Raw genomic sequence first — 24,000 nt, 5'->3', positions numbered from 1 at the left:
AAATTAGACAATGAAAAGATCATGCTCCATTATAATCACAGTTTTCTCAGGAGCACTTTGATATGACAAAATGTTACCCTTTTATATGTTTTTATTTGTTGTTGTTGATGTGTTCGCAATACTTTGCATTTTTTCCTACTTTATTTGGAAGGAAATAATTATTGTAGCTAAGTTTTTTAATGAATTTGAAAACTATGTTCAATATTATATTTTTTAAGAATTATTAGTTACTTGCAAATTCTATAAGAAATCTCAACTGCATTCCTATGACACCATTTTACAACTTTTGGATCAAAAAAGTTTGTTTTGTACGAGAGGCAAATTCAATTGATTTTCAGCATCGTAAAATTCTTTATAATTAGACCAAAACTGCCCCAATCTAAAATTTAAAAAAAAAAAAAAACTTATACAACCAACTAAACCTTAAACTTAAAAAAAAACACGATTATAACGTAGATGGAAATGGGTTAAGTTTAAGTTGAGTATGTCAAGCCATAATTCATTTTAGAGCTTTTTATTAGGTAGTCTCTTAAAATTATTTCCTCATCTTTTTTAAATACTTGTGCGACAGTATATCTAATCGTCAAACCAAGATTGGTCTTAGATGATAAATTTTTATACTTCTTTATTCTGTAATGTAAAGTATTACGTTTTATATTAAAAGTTATAGCAGCTTCGTTTGGCCTCATTAATCCATTTACTACTTGGAGAAGAGCATTCTCAAGTTGTAAATGGATTAATGTCACTCTCTTTTTTTTATAATTTCAAACCATTTTTATCTTTAAATAATCAAAATTCAGGCCGTAATAATCAAGCAACAAAGTGCCAGAAGTTTAAACAACGATTCAAAGGTGCCCCATTCATTTTATTCAAAACTGCCCCAATAGCGATTTAAATAATAAATGATGATTTTTCCAAACAAATTTATCTCAACAATTGACATTTCCTGCTTAATTGTAAATCTTATGAGTTATTCTATCTTATAAATAATATTTAACATCTCACTAGTTAGAAACGTGGTAAAAAAATTCTTACAACTTTATATCGAAATGTTTACAATTTGTCCTCAAAAACAAACCAATCATATATTTTGTCCAACTTATGCCAAATGCCAAGAAGGACAGGTGACAGGTGCGAAGGTAAATATTATTTTCACAATATACTTAGTTTTATTAAGTTTAAATATAAAAACGCTTCAAAAATGCATTTTTTCAAAGCTGCCCCCGTTCAAAGCTGCCCCCCTCTCCCCTATATGATTATAATAAAATTTTTTATTCAAATATTTCGACTAAATCGACTTTTAGTCGACTTAGTCGATTATAAAAATGTATTAGTCGATTTTAGTCGACTTTGGAAAATACATTAATCGATTTAGTCGACAGTCGAATAATTTCAAAGTCGTAACAACACTAATAAAAAGTCAACTGTCCATACAATGACTTTATGGAAGGTTTTTGCTTTCTCTCAATATACAATCAGGTAACGTATTATAACACGCAAAATTACAAAATGTAAAATAAATTGAGTATTCTTTAAACTGAATAAATTTTTTAAACAGACTAAAATTTTAAAATTGATTTACGCGCAAATGTACGAAAACCAATTTTAAAATAAACGTCTTAAAGCTAGAAAATAAACCCCTCAGAAAATCTTAAAAAAGACATTTGTAAAAATACATCTAAAAGTCATTTGTAAAAAATAAAAAGTTTTCTTAAGAGTTTTAAACAAAAACTAAACAGATTTTCTTTTTTGCTTATTAAAGTTTTAAAACTCAAATAAGTTTAACATCAACCAGTCTCCAGCTCACTCAACTTACTCACCAGCTTCTCCTAAATCAACTTACTCACCAGCTTCTCCTAAATCAATTTACTCACCAGCTCTCCTAAATCAACTTACTCACCAGCTTCTCCTAAATCATGTTTAAAAAATGAAGTTTCACGTTTTTTGAAGGTGTTCAAAAATGTTTCTTGAATCTTAAGTTTTCATTTCTGTATAACAACAAATAAGAAATTAATTCGCAAATTCATTTTAGTTAACTTTACAACAACCCAAGCGATAAAACCAATTGATCACATTAGTGGTTCTCCCAATATTTACCCCAAGGTCTGGAAATATCTGCAAAAAGAAACAAATTGTAAAAATGTCGATCATTCGCACATCAAGCAATTGTTAACCATGCCTTTAAAAGGTAAGAAGATGGATTTCTAAATATAGATTTCTAAATCATTTTTAGTAGGGGGGTTGTAAGGAAGGGGAGAGGGTCGAAATCATTTTTAGTTAAAAAATAGTTAAACTCTTTTTTTATTTGATTAAAAGTGCTTTTAATCAAATAAAAAAAGAGTTTAACTATTTTTTAACTAAAATCTTTCATTCTTTGAAGTACAAAAGTTTTTTGTGTTTTTGACAACTAAAAATTTCATTCTTTAATCAATATTACTTAGATGCAAAATGGGATCTCAGTTATCTAAAACCTGAATTAGATCATGAAGATCTGATCAAGTCTCTCGCAGAAGAATTGCAACTTGAAGAGAACACCATCACTAACATACTTCAAGCGAAGTTTGGTGGTGGCAATAAAGCCTCCGAAATGTTGAACATTTTAAAAACATCACACCCGGATCTAGAGACAAAATTCTTTTATGAAAAACTTTTAGAACATGGATTTGTGGCTGCCGCTAAACTTATAGATTTGACAGGTTGCAAAACCATTTCCGAAATCCAACCTTTGGTTTTAAAAAAGCTTCGTGAAGAGTTACTCAATGAAGGTACAACTTTTCCCAACCTAATTGATTTAGCTAATAGTTTGGGTATAAATAAACGTGGAATAAATTCAATTAGAGCAGCTCAGCAAGCAATGGATCGCTTCAGCTACAGCGAGCACTTTTTTAAGTATCTCTTTAGAGAACGGCCAGAAATTACTGTTGAAAGGTTTTTGGAAGCACTTGATCGCATTTGTCAATCAGCGTTTGAAGAATCTTTAAAGTTAATTTATGAAAAATTTTCCTGCGGTAATAAATGATTTAACTTTTTAAAGACCATTTTCAAAGTTTTTTAAAAATTATAGTAATGTTAAAATTACATTTTATTATTTAAAAAAAAAAAAAAAATGTCATATTCATTGTAGTCCTCGGTAATATAGTGGTAAGTGTCCCCGCCTTTCACGCGGGAGATCGGAGGGTTCATCCTCGCCGGACGAGAGACGGGCTTTTCGTCTACTTAAAAAAACTCTTGTTTAAAAAATTTTTAATTTAAGCAATAGAGATCTAAATGCTCCAGAATATTACAGTTCTCTCATTATATTACGTAATAGTACCTTTTAAAAGAAGTTTCCAATCAAATCAAACTAGATGATTTTATTTTTTTTTAAAAAAAAAAATCACAACTACAACGCTGCTCAAAAGTTAAGCACGCAGCTGAATTAAATTTACTTTTTTCTTTAGAACTTAAAAAATAGTAGAAAAGATAAAATTTTTTAGTTATTTTATATACAAAATTTATTTCTTATAGTATTTAGAATATATTAAGAGAGAAAAAAAAAAAAGAAAAGAAAAACAATGAAAAAAACCAATTAAATTTTTTGGAAGAAATTAATCATATATAAAATAAGAAAAAAAGAGCTGCTCATAAGTTTAGCACGTTTGGATTTGAAGTGGATTTCTGGCTGAACCTTAATAAGGGATGTGACCACCTCTATTTTTTATGCATAATGTACATCTTCTTTTTACAGAAACGAAAATTTTTTGACAATTTCAAATATTAAACCGTTAAACGACTCTTAAATTTCTCTTTGATCTTCAGCTGAAGTTAATGGTTTTTTGGTAAGTTTTTAGTCCAAATTTTTTCAATTGGATTCAGATCAGGTGATCTGACGCTGAAGTACCTTGATATTGTTTTACTCAAACCATTCTGTTACAGATTTTGTTTTATGGCATGGAGCGTTGTCTTGCTGAAACATCCACTCGGGGTCGTCACCAAAAAAAATGCCATTGGTTGGTATTAAGTAGCTTTCAAGGGTGTCAATGTATCGATGTTGGTCCATTCGATCATTATATAACATGTGTAGACCTGGGCCATCATATGTGATGCAGCCCCAAATACTAACTAAACAACCTCCTCCTTGTAGCCTCGGTACAATAAAGCGATTAGTATACTTTTCATTGTGGTGCCTACAGACAATGACTTTGTTCTTACGATTTAGGACGGTGAAGTTTGATTCATCACTAAAAACAATTCTTCTTATTTCATAATTACTCATTTTTAAAATTGCTTCACAAAATTTAATTCGTTTTAAACAGTCGGTTGGTTTTAACAATGGCTTACTGGCAGCAACATAGCACCACAGTTTACGGTCTATTAGTCTTCTATTAAGTGTTTGTCTTGATATTTTAGTTTTAAGTGCCAGGTCTACTTCTTGCGCCATTTGTTTCGCTGAGTATTTAGGATTTTTTCTGGCGACCCGGTCAATAGAATTATCATCAGTGATACTTGTCATTCTTGGTCGTCCTAAACGCTTTTTATCAGCAGTAAACAACCAGCTTTGTTACCAGTTTCGTTAAATTTGGCAATAGTTTTACTAACACATGAAGGTGAAACACACTTTAAAGTTCGAGATATTTCAATATTAGAGTGACCTCCATTATTAAGGCCAATAAAACGCTGTTTGACTTCTTGACTTATTGCTTTTTTTCCCATGGGAAATTTTCAGACAAAAATGATGAATTAATGTAAAACAAAATTTTTAAATCTCAATAACATAACGATTTATTAAGATACTACACGTGACTTTTTTTAATATTTTATTAAAAAGAAGAGTTTAATTTACCATGATGCAACTTTTTAATTTACCATGATGCAACTTTTTCCGCAATAAAAGATAAAAGATCTCCTCAAAAGCTTTAAGGAGAGTCAGCGTGTTAAACTTTTCAGCAGCTTTTTTTTATCTTCTTTTACATATATATAATTTCTTCCAAAAATTTTTATAGTTTCTTTCACTTTTTTTTCTTTTTTTTTCTTTTAATATTTTCTAAATATTCTAAAAATTAAATTTTGAATATGCAATAACTAAAAAATTTTATCTTTTCTGCTATTTTTTAAGTTTTAAAGAAAAAAGTAAACTTAATTCCGCTGCGTGCTGAACTTTTTAGCAGCGTTGTGTTTTCTCAAGTAGCTAAAAGTATCATTTGCACCAAATGCAAATTGACTTTATCTATGTTATATGCTGACATTCAAAAGGTTCTGAAATGGGTAGTTTCACTCCATACTTAATTATATAGCTTATCATGCATACTCACTCGTTAGAATGTTTTGGATTTAACGTCTATAAGATTTAAATAAACGTACCGTTTTGGTACCAGTACTCATTTCCAGAAATGTTCTAATTATATTTGAAGTAAAATGGCTTCTCTTATCACCTTGGAGAAAAAAGTAATTATTGAGGAATAATACGCAGATGTACAGTACACTAAAGTTAACTCGTAAACAAAAAAGTTGCGTAACAATTCTCACATCTGAACTCAAATGCCATTATAAGCCTCTTATCTCTATGTTTATCGACAAAAAAATAACCTCTTAAATCCTAAAAACCTAACAATTATTTCTCTTATCCACCAACAAGTTTAAAAGTAAATATTTCTTCAAGAATTTTTGTCATTTTTTCAACTATCCCAAATGCAACTTTGAGTTATACAGTCCGTTATGGATTCGGTCTCTCTTTTTTTTTAATACAACTGCCCTTAATGATGGGGTTTGATAAATTAGTTTACTGTCAAATTTATTTTCTACCGTCCGATGTCATCAAGGACGTCACCATGACTTCAAAGTTATAGCTGGTCAAACTAACTACGAAGAAGCTGGGACAACATCCAATAACTTACGAACAGAAAAAACCACGGAGACACAACTTTCATTAGAAAATATAGAGCACTTAACCAAAAGTGTGCAAAAGATCCATAAACATTAGCAATAAGAAGATCAAAACAGTAGAGGATTTTAAGAAAATCACTGCACCGAATCTTACAGTCAGTCCAACACTTATTCCTTACAAAATAACTTGATAATGAAAGTAATGTTGCTATTAAATCCACTGAAGTGCTTTGAAAGAAGGCTTAAACTTTTTTAACATTACATGACTTTTTAAACATTACAATAAAAAAATTGTAAGAGCTATGGATTAACATATATTTTGCAATATAAGATACGCTTTACTATAAGTAATCAATATTTTACTATTGTATTGTTGAATAAATCTCAATATATTTATATATATACCTAATATCTTTTATAACTGATATCAAAACATAATTAAATATAAATTTAATATCTGAAATGTAAAAGCACAAAATTAACGATCTTAAAATCACTTAAAACTGGAATTTATTTTTAACTATCATTGGCACTACAGTCATGTCCTTGTTACATGAAGCCAACACAGTTCTTATGAATTATCCTAATGCCAGTTTGTATACATTTTTATGATAAATCATTTTATATTGAAAATCTTTTAACAACTTTAACCTAACATGTTAAAATTAATTAATAATTACGTAATTACTTACAAGTTTCATTGACAATATTTTACTTTCAAACACAATTTAGATTAACTTACTTTCCAAAACAGGTAAAATAAATGGTTAAAGATTGATCATTAGTTGAATATTTTTTGATAATAGAAAATCAATCTTGAACTAAAACTGCGGAAGTATTTATGATTAACTGCGGATTTGAAAGCTTAGTACGTAATCCAGGCTCTTTTCTCCGAGCGTCCTTTTAAAATATGAAACTTTCACACACAAAAAAAATTATACATTTAAAGCATTTCTAAAATATTTTGAGGTATTTTGAGGTAAATGTGCGTGTCATTCATATGATCAATTTATCAATTATGTTAGGATATATCCTAACATAATTGATAAATTGTGTTAGGATATATCCTAACATAATTGATAAATTGATCATATGAATGACACGCACATTTTTTTGTGGAAACTCATTTAGATTTAGCTCAAAATAAATAGAATTTTTAAATTATATTTTGATTGGCCGATTGATTAATCAAAGGAGCTGATGGTTGATTGGTTGGTAGAAATCGATTCGAACAGTTTTGTTCAGTGAATCAAGTTTGATCCTAGTAGAACGGTGCAAGTTATTCTAAAATTCTTAAAATATTAGGGTTGAACATATTTAATGCTCGTAGATAAATACTGCAATATATTGGAGTTGTCGCATCAACTTAAAAGAAATGTTTTTTGTAAATATAAAATTAAAAACAATTCTTTGCATTCACCCTAAATTCTTTAAATGAGAAACAAGATTTTTGCATCTAAATCTGTCTGCAGGTATCCTTCTGTCTGAGAGATCTGGAAAATACTTTTTTTCTATCAAATTCGCCATTTTATTGGGGTAGAAGATTCATCACATTACATTACGTCTAATTATCGCAAAAATGCGATATGTAGAATTACATAAATTTTGATCGTTATAATGAAATTTCCCGTAATTCTGAGATAAGTGAATATGGGATTCAAAAACGATAATGGAATAACCCGAGGTCTTGGAAAAAAAACCATAGGTCTTCTGCTATAAACGTCCTGTTCTGTCAGACCAATCATTAGCTCTAAAGGCAATTAAAGACCTTTTTGTGTAAAGCCGTCACCAGTTCTCCAATGTCCTCCAAAGTCCTATAATAAAACTATTAACTTTTACATCAGTAAAAGTTAATAGTTTTTGTTACAAAAATTTATATACATTAAGCTTTATGCCTTATTAAAATAATATATTTCTTTAACAAAAACATTTATTTTAACAAAAACAAAACCTAAACCAAAACTGTTTTTTATTTTTATATAAAAAGTTCTTATTATTCACAGTCCTCGGTAGTATAGTGGTAAGTATCCCCGCCTGTCACGCGGGAGACCGGGGTTCGATTCCCCGCCGGGGAGGATGAAATTTTTTTACAATAAAGGAAAGATTTTGATTGAAAAAATTTCTCTTTAAGGTTGTTAAGCTTTAGTAAAGGGTGGAGTGTTTAAAGCTTCTTGTAATCTGCAGACAAACTTTAAGTAATTATGGACGAAGGGTAGAAAATCGAACTTTTGGAACCACATGGTTTTCATAAAAATAATGTTTGCTCGCCCAAAAAACATTTTTTATAATAAAAACCAGGCTGGCAATATTTTGCTTTTGAGAACAAAGTCAACCGCAAAGTTAGTTTATTCAAAATGACGAACATTTGGGGTTTGTCGTATATTTTTGTACTTTCAACTTCAGATTAGAACACTTTCCAATGGTGGGTGAAAAAGTTGAGTAGCGCCATCTTTTTTTCTCCAGAATTTTGTTTTACAACCCTTTTGTCATTTGAATAACCTTTAGGCGTTAGAGATTTAAAAGAACTTTCCAACAATTTGACAAGCTTAGTAAAGCTTTTCAGAATTTTGCCTATTTACTTATTCTCATGAATCGGTGTTTTATCCTCATATACACCGGTTTATCTTCATAAACACTGGTTTATAGAATAGTAGACGCTAAGGTGACCAGGGGTCACTACTATAAAACTCATTCCAATCGGAATTCACGACCATTTCATCTGAAACCCGCTGAAATGAGCGGATTGTTACTATAAACATATTTTTTCGTAATTTCCGCTAATTTCAGCGTAAAAACCCAATTAAAATTTACGCGATCTTTGTGTAGCGGAAATCGTAAATCCGATAATTTGAGCTAGCTTTTTTTTTTAACAGTTCCTTGTTTTGAAAACAAAAACAGAAATCAAACTCAATCTCTAACGTTTCTCATTGACAAAATTAGAATAATAAGTTCCACATTTCATTTTTCACTGTCCACCTCGAAAACAGATAATCAACAGTGGGTAAGAAATTTAAAATATGAATTTGGGCATGAATAAATTTCTTACTTTTTTCAGATCAAACTCTATTTTCATATGAATTTCTCCACAAATATCAAACACCAAGGTTATCATTGAATATTATTTGCAAAAAAAGAGACTATTAAGGTTATTGTCACTAATAATGAAAGAAACTGCTTTGCCAATTACAAATACTTTTATCTAGATTTCTTTATATTACAGCAGAACACACTGAATTTGAATATAAAAACTCATGATTTAATTCTAGAATAGTTGTACTGTATTCTATAGAACTATTTGAGTCTAATGTCAAAAACAATCTCATCCAGTGATATTAGCTTTTGACTCCCCATACTACTTTTGTTAGAATTTGTCACCTTCTTTGTAGTCACTTGTTTGATGTTGTCCCAGAAGTCCTACATAGTTAAATAATACATTTTAAGTTTGCAACATTTTACAACATTGATTACATCCTATACTATGATATTGCATTATTGCAGTATTTTGCACCGTCTATATTAGGAACCATTTACACCTTGGGCAATAGGTCACTTTTACTATATTAAAATATTGTCAGGTAACTAAAACTGATGCCTGGCAATTTTTATTTTAGTAAAAATGACACAAATTTTTCAACTCACAAAATGCGTAAATGGCATCTAGGGGTCAACATAGACAGGTGATACTAAACCAATACTTTTTATAAGGTAAGTATGGGTATTAAGGCCCGGCGGGTAATAAGGCCCACTAATCCAAAGTTAGGGAAAAAATAAATTGTGAAACTTTTTTTCGACATTAAAATATTAGAGTTATCTGGTTTTATCACTGGCAGCAAAAAAAATCAGCATTTCTTTACCGCGCGTTCGACAAAGCAAGATTACTTTGTTAGTTTCGTCAAAAATTGCTTAAGTCTAATTTTTAAGATACGTGTTTTTACATTTTAAAATATTTTATAAAGCTTCTATTTTTTTCAATTGCATTTATTTGCATTAAGTACTTATTCGTTATCATTACTCATCATATAATATTTATGCAAGTGTTGAAACAAAAGGATACATTATCGATAAACGTAACAGGTTCAAAGCGGGTAATAAGGCCCACTAAAAATCGGGTAATAAGGCCCAAACACGAGGTCAGCGGTAATAATAAAAGAAATGCGCTAAACTTTCGTTCAGCGTTACAAAAGAATTTATTAAGAAAAGTAATTAAAACAAACAACCTGAAACTGACTTAAGTTTAGCGTAAATAAAATAAATTGTTAAGAAAAGTAATTTATACAAACAATAAACAACAAACTTTAGTGTAAATAAATAAAATTGTTAAGTATTAGTTACAAAAACGTTGTTGTTCTGGAATTTATAGATTTTATACTTTTACTACTTTTGAAAAAATTTATTTTTTACTTTTTAATCAATTTATAAAATGTTGTTTTTTAAAAGAAAAAATTATATATTTATTTTTATAGACTTAAATACTATTTATTAAAAAAATATATATTTAAAATATTGTCTTTGGAAATGGCAACTGCTAATGGAAAAAGTAGAGCTAATTGGACAGAAGGTCAATTGCAGGAGGCTTTCAAAGCTGTGCAAAACGGAGCATCGCAAAGAGAAGCTGCCATAAAATACAAAATTCCTCGTAGAACTCTACGAAATCACTTGTGTACAGGATCCCAGAAAAAGTCTTTAGGAAGAAAAACTACGCTTTCTAGTGAGCAGGAGCAAAAGTTAGTGTCAAGAATTTTCAGATTGTCAGACATTGGTATGCCAATAACACCAAAACTCTTGAGAGCATATGCTTTTGAGTTTGTTGAAGCAAACAATATTAATCATTGCTTCAATGCCAACAAAAAACTGGCAGGTAGAGACTGGTGTAATAATTTCTTAAGGCGCTACCCAAAAATTAGCTGCCGAAAGGCGCAATTTATGAACCCAGCAAGGGCACAAAAAATGAATCCGTTTATTGTTAAGGACTATTTCACCAAATTAGAAAAACTAATGTCATTGCATGGCTTTTTTAATACTCCAGAAAGGCTCTACAACATGGATGAAAAAGGAGTCAGGCTTACAGTTCATCACCAACAAGCTGTTTTAGTGCAACGGGGAGCGAAGAGATCATCTTGTTGCTCAGGAACATGCAGAAAATGTGACTGTGGTTGGCTGTGCCAATGCTATGGGAAGTGCTATACCTCCAATGGTGCTTTTCAAAGGTATTCGTCTGAAGAGTGAATTCAGTGATGATTTGCCTCCAGGTTCAACTACATTAATGACGGAGAAGGGGTCGATGACCATCGAATCCTTTCTTATATGGCTTGACCACTTCAATAAATATAAAACAAGTGGAGAGACTCTGTTAATTATTGATGGTGCTGCTTCCCATATTAATATTCGAATAGTTGAAAAGGCGGAAAGCTTTGGGATTCACATCTTTTGCTTACCAAGCAATACTACCCATGAACTGCAGCCCATGGACAAATTTGTCTTTAAAGCTTTCGAGTCCTATTGGGATGAAGAAGTCATGAAATATTTGAGGACACATCCAGATAGAAGAATAACCAAATCTCTATTTGGCAAACTTTTTACACCAGCATGGAACAAGTGCATGTCAATTGGGAATATTACAAGTGGTTTCAGGGCTACTGGGATTTATCCTTTTAACCCAAATGTCATTGCAGATACTGCTTTTTTGCCAAGTACTTTGACAGAAATTGATAGTGCATCTTTTAACACGTGCCTTACTGAATCTGGTCCTTCAACAGCTTCAGTCACCCAACCCAGTCCCTCAACAGTTTCAGTCGATCAACCTGAAATTAATCTTAATGCAAGTTTCAATGATTTAATGCCGAGTCCTGCTAAAAAGAAAAATATGGCTATGGTCGGTCGCAAAAAAAGTTTTAACTATGTTGCTAAAGCCCTAACGAAAGAAGATTTTCAATCTTCTACTTCTAAAGCTGTTAATAATAAGAATAAGGGCAAAGGAAAAGCAAATTTTTCTAAAGACATGAAAAAAGATTATTCTCAATCTTCCACTTCTAAAGCTGTTGATAAAAAGAATAAAGGCAAAGGAAAACCAAGTGCAAAGAAAAGTAAGTCTGTAAGTGTGGATGTGAATGATTGGTTTTGTTTGTTATGCCAGCAAAAGTCTGTAGAAAGTATGCGACAATGTTGTAAATGTTAAGTATGGTACCACGAGGGGTGCATGGGGTATGATTCTGAAGATGAGGAAGAATTAGTATGTCCATTCTGCGAAGAATAATGTTTTTATTTGTAACATTTCTTTATTGAATTTTTTAATTTTCTGTTGTTATTCACTGTTGTATAAAAAATTGATTCTTTTAAAGTATATAAATATGCAAGATTACTTATTATTTTGTAAATGTGAGATAAACTATACATTAAAAGAATGTTTCCAAACTTTTTTCTGGTTTTTCTTTATTTATTTTTTGTATTTTTTACATGGGCCTTATTACCCCCATAAGGGGGTAATAAGGCCCAATTAAGGTATGCTACAAAAACATGAATAACTTTTGTTATAATTATTTCCTCAATATGCAGATAAGATTTTTACATCAAGGAATGATTAATCTTAAGCAGCAATCGAAAATATTTTTTAAACTTAATTTTTAAAGCCTAAATGACCAAAAGTCTGTTAGGTGGGCCTTAATACCCATACTTACCTTAAATTAAAATTATCAAAGATATGATAACCAGTGACTTTCTCTCTCCTACAAAACTTACTCTAAATGATTAAAAAGAGAATTAAACTTTTCAGGAGATAACAAATAAAGTTGTTCGATTAGTCAGAGCAAGCTTGATTATTACTTTAATTTCTCCTAAAAAAATTTTTAAATAAATGGAGTCGAATTGTTTAATTTTAGTTTGCTAGAACAACTTTTAGGATGTTTTTGATGCTTTTTAAAGATATTTATTGTTATTTATAGAGTAGTAGAAGTGGCGGAGGCTTCCTTTTAAGGGCTTATAATAAGTTGCATTCAGGACCAATACATTTTGTCTGGTCAAAATGGATCCTGCTTCTAACAAAACAAACTAACATCTAATGTGAATAAAACTTGGTAATCTAATTTTAAACTAGGTTTAGAATACTTTTGGAAATGTAAGAAATTATTACATGTCTTAGGTAGTAGATGTTTGGAATGGGGAGTCCATTTGCAACTGCTTCAGAATAGATAGCCTCAGATGCCCAGGCTTTTTTCAAGATTGGTAACCTTTGGTGTTTTTGAGCCATCTGTGACTTTTCACCAAATCTTCTCATTAAAACATCTTTGAATTGTTTAATCCTGTCTGCCAAATTTTTGTGACAAACTCAATGACACTTAAGCTATGTAGGCTCTTTTTTTCTGTCCCCTTGGATAAAAAACATTAAAGCACCTTAAATATAATGAACTAAGTGTGAGAATAGTATTATGTATAGGGTCAACACAAACAGTCAACAATAACAATAAAGAATAACTTTAATGTAATGTGATGAAAATTATTTAACATGACATAATAATTTCACTACTTTAAAATTACTGTTTGATTTTGGCTGTGTGCCTGTCTTTGTTATGCCTTAGAAAAAAAAATTTTTTTATTGGAATTTCTATGACATAATTATTGCCTTTGTGGTATGTTTATAACATAGGAAAATTACAGTGAAAAAATTACTTATAACTATTTAATCGTTTTAATCGTTTAATAAAACATTGATTAGCTGGCCTTGTAAATTAATAAAGAACTTCTTAAAACTCCTAAAACATATGAACGTAGGACTGTGGTAGTTGCATAGAAAGATTCATAATTGGAAATAAGTATGATGTACAGCGGAGAAAATAGAATTAGCCTCACCTTTATTTTTTGTTCTAATTTAACAAAAATCGCAGTGAAATAATTATGAAATCTACTTTATTTCTTATTACTTCTACTACAACTAAAAAGTTTATAAATTGGTATGTTTAATTAATTCCAAATGGAAAAAAAATTAAAAGTATTCAATTTGTGAAGAAAATTGAATTAGCCTCATTAACGTTATATACAGTATCGGACAAAACATGGTGGACAAACTCAAATTTAGAACAAAAGTTGATCAAAAACTAAAAAAAACTAGTAAAACAATTGAACATATTATTTTTTATTTAGTTTATTATGTTGTTAACAAAACTTAAAACTTTTGAATCATACTAAAAATCGCTAAAAAAGTTTTAAAACATGTTTTCCCTAACAAACTACATTTTTCTTTGGACAAAACAAGGTGGACATTCAAAAAATCGACTGAAAATTCAAAAAAATACAAAAATTAACTTATTACTTTTCAAAAACCTTCAAAAGTTAACTTAATATTTGGTAGGACCTCCTTTACTTTTAATTACTGCATTCATTCTTCGAGGCAAAGACGCAATTAATGAGTCAACAATTCTCATATCAACCTCTCGCCAGGCCTTCTCGATTTGTTCAAATAATTCCTCACTGGTCTTCACATTTGCACGCTCAATCTTATTGTCAATTTTTTCCCACATATTTTCTATTGGATTCAAGTCAGGGCTTTGTGCAGGCCACTCCATTTTGGTGATATTCTTGTCCTTGAACCATTGTTTTACAATTTTTGAGGTATGTTTGGGATCATCGTCCTGTTGAAAAATCACTTTAGGGGCATCTCCCATTCAGCATGTGGTAACATAACATCTTCCATTATATCTTTGTAAACAAAGCGGTCCATAATTCCATTAATTTTGTGTATAGGACCAGTTCCTAGTGCTGAGAAACATCTCATAGCAGACGTTCCATGCTTAACACTCTTCTTGGTATATTTAGTATTGAATCTGGTGTTCTTTGGTCTCCAGACTCGCTTCTTGCCGTCGCTTCCAAAAAGGTTATATTTTGATTCATCACTAAAAAGTATGTTTTTCCACTGGTCTACAGTCCAATTTTGGTGTGCTTTGGCAAACGCAAGTCTTAGCTTTCTATTTTTAAAGGAAGTTAGCGGTTTCTTGGCAGGCATTCGAGAAAATAATTTTGCTTCGTTAGCTCTTTGTCGCACAGTGCGATTACAGAGCTTTGTAGTTCAAGATTTTCGGTTAATTTTGTGGATGACAAAAATGGATCTTTTTTAAGCTCTTTAACAATTATTCGATCTAGTCTTTGTGATGTTTTTCTTGGACGTCCGCCCCGATGGTTTGTTTTATAGCAGTCACGAGATCCAAATGATTTGACAGTTTTGCTTACAGTCGATTTAGCTATATTATATTTTCTACAAATTTGAGCTTGACGTTTTCCGCATTTAAAATCTTTAACAATATTTTCACGTAAAGCACTTCCTAATTTGTCGTAAGCCATTTTAAGTTGCAATTTACCCCATATATCACGAGTTAAATCTATTATTAGTTTAATTGAAAAAATAATTGGCCAGACGTTCCAAAACCTATTTTATTATTTTAGAGTAATGTTATGATAAAAGTGAAAACAAAAGAATGCGGTAAATTGAATAAAGACAATGAAATCTTATAAAAAAAAGCTTCGTTTTGATTTGTCCACCTTGTTTTGTCCAAGGAAAAATGTAGTTTGTTGAGAAAAATGTGTTATAAATTTTTTTTGTGATTCTTAGTATGATTCAAACGTTTTAAATTTTGTTAAGAACATAATGAACTATTTAAAAATTAATATGTACAATTGTTTTACTAGTTCTTTTTAGAATTTGATCAACTTTTGTTCTAAATTTGAGTTTGTCCACCATGTTTTGTCCGATACTGTACAAAAAATAAAGAAAATATTTTGTTTTTACGCTCATTTAGTATTTAGTATAGCTTCCTGAATTTTTAATGACTTCAAATATGCGGTTTGACATACTAGTCACAAGATTTTGGATAGTTTCTATATTTCATTCCAAGCTTCTCTGATACGAGTTTTCAGCTCCAAGGTGCATTCAAATTGCTTACCATTTTCATAAACCTTTCTAGAAAGTATTCTCCATAGATTTTCAATTGGGTTAAGATCTGGACTACGTGCGGGCCATTCCATTACGTGAATATTTTTTTCTCTAAACCAAGCTTTTGTAAGCTTTGAATTATGGATAGCAGCATTATCTTGTTCGAAAGTGAAAGTTTCACCCATCAATTCCTCACCATGTTCAAGTAAACTTATTTCTAATAAGTCAATGTAGTCCTGTGAATTCATTTTTGTTGAAATCCATGCCAGTGGAAGTTTTCCAGCAAAGGAAAAAGCCCCCCAAACCATAACATTTCCACCCCCAAAGTTACGACTCATCCGAGTTTCTTTCTCTTTTCGAAGATCGTACCAGTAATATTGATAGCCATCAGGACCATCTCGATTGAACTTTTTTTCATCACTAAAGAGAACTTGATGCCACTCTTCTTGCCAAGACATGTGTTCTTTCGCAAATTGTAATCTAACTTTTTTATGACGAGCAGTAAGTTTTGGTTTTGGTTTACGCTTTTTCCAAACTGTGTTTGGATCTTCATGTAAGATTTGTCTCACATGTTGAACAGATACAGGTAATTGTAAATCAGTACAAATTTGAAATGCAGTCATGTGCTGAGCAGCAGCACGACGTACAATAACTCGTTTAGTACGATTATCAATTTTACGTTTGCCACCACTTCCCTTGTAAGCTCCATAATTAACGCCAATCTTGAAGTAATTGTTAACCACTTTTCGAGATCTTTTAATTTTCTTCGCAAATTCCCGATTAGATAAGCCTGTATCTTTGTATGCTTTGATTACTGCTAATTCTTCATTCGTTAAACGCTTACCACGTTCCATTTCAAATTAGGTATCAAAAACCAAATGTTAAAAACTTTATGAGCACTGATTTCACAGTCTTTGTTTAACTTACAAATAATAATAAAAAACTAACTCACGAATGCGTATCACCAGATCAAAATGTACAAATAAACTGAAAATAATTATTGATGAGGCTAATTCTATTTGTTACCGCAAATATCAAGTATTATACATTTTATGGTTTTATCAAATGTACCGCAACTTAATTATGCTATATTATAATCTAAAAAGTTATTGTTTGTAACAGTAATTATAAGTGTGTGGATACAAAAGTTGTACCGCACAAACTTGTTTACAGATTTACAAAATATTAGATCAGCACATGGTGAGGCTAATTCTATTTTTTCTACTGTATATTTAATAGAGCATGAAGGTTAACCGTTAAACAGTTAATAGGTCAACCTTAAACTTTAAAATTAACCTTAAAATTTTAAAGGTTAACCTTAACCCTTAAAATTAACCTTAAAATTTTAAAGGTTAACCTTAACACTTAAAATTAACCTTAAGTTTTTAAAGGTTAACCTTAACCCTTAAAAATAACCTTATAATTTTAAAGGTTAACCTTAACCCTTAAAATTAACCTTAAAGTTTTAGAGGTTAACCTTAACCTTTAAAATTAACCTTAGAAAATTAACCGAAGTATTCGGTTAACCATACAAAATAACTTTTTGTACGGTTAACCGAATATGAATTTTTTTTAAAGTGTATAAACTAGAAACAGTGTTGCAGTTTAAAGACGACAAAGTCTCATGCAGAGGTGGTGTTTAACCCCCCCCCCCCCTTTTTTTTTAATTTGGCATCTATCTAGAAGAGAGAAGTTAAATGAATTTAATTTAATTATCTGTAAGAGAGAGTTTTTCTCTTTTCACTTTTACAATCAGTGCTTGTTTACTAATTGTGTTGAAAAGTTCTACATATATATATATATTCAACTTCAACAAACTTCAAATTCAAATTGATCAAGTAAGAAATTTATTTATTTATTTAATTTTTTATTTACAATCACATTATGTTTGAGGGTATATTTAAGTGCGTCACCTTAAAACAGTAATTTCTAAAACATCTTTTTCAACTAAGCACTGAATTTCTTTCCAAATGATCGCTATGTTTTTTATCGATAAATTAAAATATTATTTGCGAGTACGAAAATCTTTCTTTTTGGCATTTTGGAAATTTTGTATTTTCATTTTTTTATGTGACCCTAGCAAAAAATTACTAATTAAGAATCATCAAATAAATATAGAAGAGAAACATTTCGATAACAATTTTTCATTAACTAATAAATATGTTTTTTTAAAACAGCAACTAAAGAACCGAAATGATTGATTTAGAAAATATACCATATATTTCAGAGATCCAAAAGTATTTTGGTTACTTATAATATTCTTGATTTTTTGCAATAGCTATTTGTTAACATGTAACAGTTTTATGAATTTTTAAAAATATAGCGCTGAAATATTTTTATACAGAATATAAAATTTTTAAACTGTGTCAACAGTTTCACGAAACTACAAATAGGGAATTTACAACCTAGTCCGCCCCCCCCCCCCCCCACTCCTCCTCCCTCCCGTCAAACAGATAATCTTTTTTACTTGCAAATATTATTTAATTGCTTTCTAGTTATTAATTTCTTTTATTACTTTCAGTTTCATCATCATCAATCATCATGCCAAAAAAATCAATGATTTGGGACTTTTTTACAAAAACTGATGATTCTCATGCTAAGTGTAATGAGTGTGGCGCGATCCTTGTTTCAAAGAATGGCTCAACATCAGGTATAGGGAATCATCTTAAGAGACATCCTCAAAGTTTAATTGAATTCGATCAAAGAACTGATTCTCAAGCAGTGTTAAATTCCAATGGAGCAAAGAGACACAATGATAGTGAAAGTGATAATGATGAAGACTTCATTCATTGTCGTAAACGTGCTCGTTTAGTAATGACTCCTGGATCATCAATATTACCTCATCGATCAACAAATACTCAGAAAACTCCAAAAACACCAAGAACAGCTCGTGTTGTAAGTCAATGGCCCAAAGACCATCCTGAAAATGTGCAAATAGTTACAGAAATAACTAAGTGGATCATAAGGGAACAGTTGTCATTTAAGATAGTTGATAGTGAAGGATTTCGTACAATATTGTCACTGACAACAAAGGGAAAATATAACCCTATCTCATCAACTTCCTTGTCCCGTTTAAGAATTCCAAAATTATATCAATTTGTTCAGGACCACATCTCAAAAATTGTGAATGATGAAAGGCCCTATCTTGATGGTGCTGCTTTTACAACAGACATCTGGACTACTCAGTATAATAATCTTTCATTCCAATCTTTAACTCTTCATTTTATCAATAACCGGTTTGAGCTTAAACGTCTTCTTGTCAAACTTGATTATTTCGGAGAAAACACACGGGTGAAATAATCTTGGAAAAACTTGACTCATTGATCAAAGGATTGAGATTGGAACAGAAAACCCACACATGGGCAACAACAGATGGAGGTACTAATTTTTTGAAAGCTATGCGCCTCAGCAAAGCTAGCCAATTACCATCGATAAATGACAACTTGTGGTGTGCTGATCATCAGATTCATTTGATTGTCACTGATGCTTTAAAAGCTGTTGCTGCCTGGAAAGAACTTTCTTCTAAACTATCTAAATTGGTTGGCCACTTCAATCATTCTCCCAAAAATTCCAGTATCTTGAGGAAAATAGCTCTTGATTTTAAGCAGTCACGAACTAAACTGGTACAGAATGTTTCAACAAGATGGAATTCAGATCTGAAGATGTTGCAGTCAATTATTGATCTTGAAGGTTGCATTGCTAAAATGGCTGAAACATCTACAGTCATTGAAGGTTTCTTGCCAAGCCTGGATGAAATTCTTATCATGAAGGGTGTTTTGAACTGTCTTGAACCTCTTGAAAAAATGTCTAGAGCTCTTAGTTCTGACAAAGAACCAACTATGAACTTGGTGTTTATGCAACTAGTCAATGTTAGGAGAAAGTTAGTATTCTTTGGTAACCACAGTACTCTTACTTGTGTCAGTGAGATTTCAGAGAAGCTTGTTGAAGGATTAGATGCCCGATTTCCAAATTCTGGTATTGAAACACCAGAATATGTAATGTGTCATTTTCTTGATCCTAGTTATAAGGGCTCTGTTATCAATTTTGCAGATCCTGAGAAGTATGAATTGATTAAGGTAACTGCTGTCCAAGCCATAATTGATATGAAAAAGCGAGATGGTTCAGAAAGTGTACACAAAGATTCAAATATCCTTCAATATTGGAATAACCAGCAAAATAAATTTCCATATCTAACCAGACTAGCCAGGAAGATGTTGTGCATCCCAGCATCATCTTCTACATCAGAAAGAGTGTTTTCAACAGCTGGAAATATATTGACAGAACGAAAAACTTGCCTTAGCATTGACAACATTGAAATGTTTGTTTTCATGAAAGAGAACATGAAAGAAATGAAAAATATCACATGGCCTGGATTTGAAGAGAATGAGAATGAATAAGATAAGATATCCAATAAAATAAAACATGTTATAAAAACAAAACAAAAAAAACCAAAAAAAAAAAAAAAAAACCTCCATCACAAAGGATAGCCTTGACGAATAGCTTTACAAAAGCTTGGCGATGGGGCTTATGCCTAGCAGTTAGAGCACTATCCATAAGATTATGCTCTAATTACTATGTAACCAATATCCTTTACACTTTTACATGTTATGAACTTTTAAGTGTAATTAATAACCTTTTACATTTATATAAAGAGCATAAAAATTTTAAACCTAAAATTCTTAGGAACTAAGAAGATATTTTGAGAAAAGGGCATTAATCCGTGACAATATAAACAAATTTAAGGGTTAAGGTTAACTGTAAAAATTAACCTTAAAATTTTAAAGGTTAAGGTTAACTGTAAAAATTAACCTTAAAATTTAAAAGGTTAACCTTAACCCTTAAAATTAACCTTAAATTTTTGAAGGTTAACCTTAACCCTTAAAATTAACCTTATAATTTTTAAAGGTTAACCTTAACCTTTAACATGATTAACCTAAAAATTTAACAGTTTAACAGTTAACTGTCATGCTCTAATATTTAAGATAAGGATATTGGGCTTACTTACATTTCTTTTTTGAAATTTGTTTTTCTTGTGGCATTTAGTTGAAAGTTTGCACAACTGTCCATAATATAAACAAAACAAAATGTAAAAAAACAATGGATTAACTAGATAATATCTTTTTGTTTTTTCATGAATCCGCTAATATTTTCGTCGGAAAGTTTTTACGATACGAAAAAAAATGTTTATAGTAGAGGCAATTAGGGATTATCGGGTTTACGCCAATTTTGTCGAATCCGAAGAAATTCATCGGGTTTACGATTTTTTCAGTTCCGATCGGAATGAGTTTTATAGTTGTGACCCCAGATAGCAATTTGATAACTGATCAACACCGGTTTATCAAGATAGTAGATAGGTGTATATCTTTTCAGTAACAGAAATTTTAAAACAGAAAAGATGTCCACCGAGCCGGATTTGAACCAGCGACCTAGAGATTACTACACGTTATTCTACAGTCTCCCGCTCTGCCTACTGAGCTATCAGTGGATGTTTATGTAGTTGAAATTTTTTTTTATTTATTTAAATAATTAACATCTTAGTGATATTTTACTGTGAATATATTTTTTCGAAACACCAGTTGATCCAAAAAGTTGCTTTAATCTTTGCAAAAGATTTAATCTTTCCTATTTCAAACTAAACTGTTTTAATCTATTTTTATCAATAAAACACAAGATTACTTGACGTCACATATATTTGTAAACGTTTTTGTATTGCGAATCTATTATCTAGATACCTGCGAACAAATGGACACCTGTAGCGGTGATGTCATTGAACCAAAGTTTAAAGTATCAAAGAGGAAGGTATCAAGATTATGCAGAATTTTTCAGAAAATATGAAATTTAAAAAAAGTTTTATATAACATCTTTTATTTTTATCTATTTTTTTTTTTGAAGTGTAAATAATATTTGTTTTATTGGCTTCTTATCAACTCTCTGTACTTCTTTTCTTGTGGCTCCATTTTTAAAATTTCACCTAAAAATCATATAGCATAACAGGAATAATATTAACATTGTAACAACTATAATGATAGTATAGCAGTTTAAATCCATTTTTAAAGGTTTATCTCTGGTACTTTGTTATATATGTTATACAGCTATTCACGAAAGTTTAAACGATTGCAGAATTTTCAAATCTAATCTTCAGTTTTTCTTGAATAAAAATCTAACGGAAATAGATATCAAAATAATTATTTTTCCAATTTGGTAAATAGGTTATTTCTTAATAGAATAAAAAAAGGTAGGTTTTGACTCATCACTGTTTACTCAGAAATTTCATTAAAAGGTAGGTGATACAAATTAAGACGTGTCACAAAAGTTTAAACGATATTATTTAGGATCAATTATTTTCTAATTAATTGATTGATCCGGTGTGAAAATTTTTTTTATTCTCAAATAAAGTTAAAATAAGTGGTTTAAAATCAAAAAATTCATCACAACATCATCAGGCAGCTTTTAATTCATTAAAAATCAATTTGAAATATTGCAAATTTCAAATTAATTTCAATTGCGTGCGAATGGGTCGAATAACAGTTTCTAGTGGGATCAAGTGGCAAGCTATTGGTATGGCGAGGACAAAAAATCACACAAACGTTTAAATAGACAAAGTACTTCATGTTTCTGAATCTTGCGTTCGAAAAAGCAATAAAACCTGGGAACTTACCAAGGACGTCTCCGATATGCCGCGTACTGGAAGACCATCCAAACTCAGCAACCGTGACAAAAGTGGTATATTCAGAATGAGCAGAGAAAACCCCAGACTCAGCTACAAAATGCTAGCACAAATCTTTAACGACTGAAAAAATAATCCAAAAGTTAGCAGAGAGCTCGTGAGACGAACATAGTTGGACAAATCACGGATAAACGTTAACGACGAGTGTGGTCCAAAAAAAGGCTGAACTGGTCTGTAGAACAGTGGGCAAAAGTTATTTGGAGTGATGAAGCTAATTTTCAAGTAGTAAATTGTAAGGGAAGAATCTATGTCAAAAGATTTGCAACTGAGAAATATTCAGACAGGTTTTTGTAACATCGTCGACAAGGCGGTGGAGGTTTGGTTAACATCTGGTGATGTTTTTCTTACAAAGGTATAGGCTTCTGTGAGCTGTATGAATGCTGAATTAATCAATACACTTACAAGAACACATTGGAAACGTATTTAGTTCCATCATTCAGACACTTGTATGGCAGAAGCAAGAAATTTATCTTTCAACAAGACGGGGCTTCAGCTGACACAGCTCACTCAATCAAAAAATATTTTTTAAAAAAAAAGTTCAATGCGATGCCCTGGTGCCCTTGATCACCAGATCTCAACCCAATTGAAAATATTTGGTCTTGGATCGACAATCAACTGACATACCATGAATATCAATCAACTCAGCATTTGAAGCAACTTTTGAATGAGTACTGGCTAAAAGTACCTCGCGTGATGTGCATGAAATTAGTTGAACCAATGCATAAACGAGTTTATCTTTGCTATAAAAACAAGGAGGACACTTTAAATATTAATTCTGCTTTTTTTTTTTCATTTTTTGTACAAATGTTGCAATTCGTTTAAACTTTTGTGCTACTTATTTTTCCTATATGATTTTTTGTAATTGTTTTTTTCTAACTAAATATTAAAGTTTTTATAATATGTTCATATTCATTTTAAAGCTAATTACATTTTCTTTATTAAATAAAAAAAATTGATTCGATATTATTTTACAGTTTTTTTTTTATTAAACAATAACCAAACATACTTGATAAAAATTCTGCAATCGTTTAAACTTTCGTGAATAGCTGTATGTATTTGTTATATATAGTTCCTATAATTCCAATTTAAAGTCTTGTAAGCTGTTTTATTATAATGCCACGTAGTTTTAGAATATGTCAAAATAATCCAAGGCTGTGTGGAGAAGATCACCGTTGTGGAGAAGATCATCGTTGGGGTGCAATTTAGAAGAGTATCCTTAGGGAACAATTTCGACGACTCTGAATTTAAAATTTTTAGAAAAAAAATTATTTTTTTTTACAAATATTTATGGCAAAAGTTTCTATAAACAAATCCTGGATATTAAAAAAAGGATTGGGAGGAGGGGGTTAGAGTAAGAAGGGATTTGAATTTACAAAAAAAATATCTCCCCAATTATTTTCTGCTGAAAAAAAAAAAAACTAAAAGCATCAAAATAATTACAAACTATTTAAGAAAATATGAAATTTAAAAAAAGTTTTATAAAACATTTTTTTTT

General features: G+C 30.6%; 3 protein-coding genes, 1 long non-coding RNA gene and 2 other non-coding genes across 8 annotated transcripts in view; 3 read left to right on the top strand and 3 right to left on the bottom strand.

Moving 5' to 3' along the window:
* LOC149877590 (uncharacterized) overlaps positions 1-24,000 on the bottom strand; it is a 375,375-nt gene that overhangs the window by 30,687 nt on the left and 320,688 nt on the right. The window lies entirely within an intron of this gene.
* On the top strand, positions 949-3,025 carry LOC149877615 (uncharacterized). 3 transcript variants are annotated; one of them, XM_090074191.1, is made up of 3 exons: positions 949-1,131; positions 2,033-2,188; positions 2,442-3,025. In XM_090074191.1, exons 1-3 carry the CDS (start codon positions 1,050-1,052, stop codon positions 3,017-3,019), a joined length of 816 nt encoding a protein of 271 aa, XP_089930317.1. In that variant the 5' UTR covers positions 949-1,049; the 3' UTR covers positions 3,020-3,025. The 3 variants fall into 3 exon arrangements, with proteins under 3 accessions (XP_089930317.1, XP_089930318.1, XP_089930319.1); XM_090074192.1 differs by having other exon boundaries at positions 965-1,139; XM_090074193.1 differs by lacking the exon at positions 2,033-2,188 and having other exon boundaries at positions 965-1,139.
* On the top strand, positions 7,866-7,937 carry Trnad-guc (transfer RNA aspartic acid (anticodon GUC)). Its single transcript has one exon. It is a non-coding gene; the product is annotated as a tRNA-Asp (tRNA).
* LOC149877613 (zinc finger BED domain-containing protein 4-like) lies at positions 19,177-20,175 on the top strand. Its single transcript, XM_090074389.1, has one exon. It carries the CDS (start codon positions 19,177-19,179, stop codon positions 20,173-20,175), a length of 999 nt encoding a protein of 332 aa, XP_089930515.1.
* Trnay-gua (transfer RNA tyrosine (anticodon GUA)) lies at positions 21,177-21,263 on the bottom strand. The gene is given in 2 exon segments: positions 21,177-21,212; positions 21,227-21,263. It is a non-coding gene; the product is annotated as a tRNA-Tyr (tRNA).
* Positions 22,673-24,000, bottom strand: part of LOC149877611 (uncharacterized) — a 1,578-nt gene continuing 250 nt past the window's right edge. The window contains exons 2-3 of the long non-coding RNA XR_016448019.1: positions 23,512-23,743; positions 22,673-23,245 (exon numbers count right to left, since the gene is read on the bottom strand). This is a non-coding gene — a long non-coding RNA (uncharacterized LOC149877611). The remainder of the gene's footprint in view (positions 23,246-23,511; positions 23,744-24,000) is intronic.

The sequence above is a fragment of the Hydra viridissima genome, unplaced genomic scaffold (genome assembly GCF_058129835.1).
Source record: "Hydra viridissima isolate aposymbiotic clone 2 unplaced genomic scaffold, HvirCarnegie_v1 scaffold_16, whole genome shotgun sequence".
In the NCBI taxonomy this organism is placed as follows: domain Eukaryota; kingdom Metazoa; phylum Cnidaria; class Hydrozoa; order Anthoathecata; family Hydridae; genus Hydra; species Hydra viridissima.
Note: the sequence above shows the minus strand (reverse complement) of the source record. Positions and strands in the feature narration are given on the sequence as shown.

Coding starts and splice junctions, on each gene's coding strand:
- LOC149877615 (XM_090074191.1), top strand. CDS start 1,050: ATGTTTACAATTTGTCCTCAAAAACAAACCAATCATATATTTTGTCCA. Junction 1,132..2,032: donor CCAAGAAGGACAGGTGACAG/GTGCGAAGGTAA, acceptor AATTCATTTTAG/TTAACTTTACAACAACCCAA. Junction 2,189..2,441: donor GTTAACCATGCCTTTAAAAG/GTAAGAAGATGG, acceptor AATATTACTTAG/ATGCAAAATGGGATCTCAGT.
- LOC149877613 (XM_090074389.1), top strand. CDS start 19,177: ATGCGCCTCAGCAAAGCTAGCCAATTACCATCGATAAATGACAACTTG.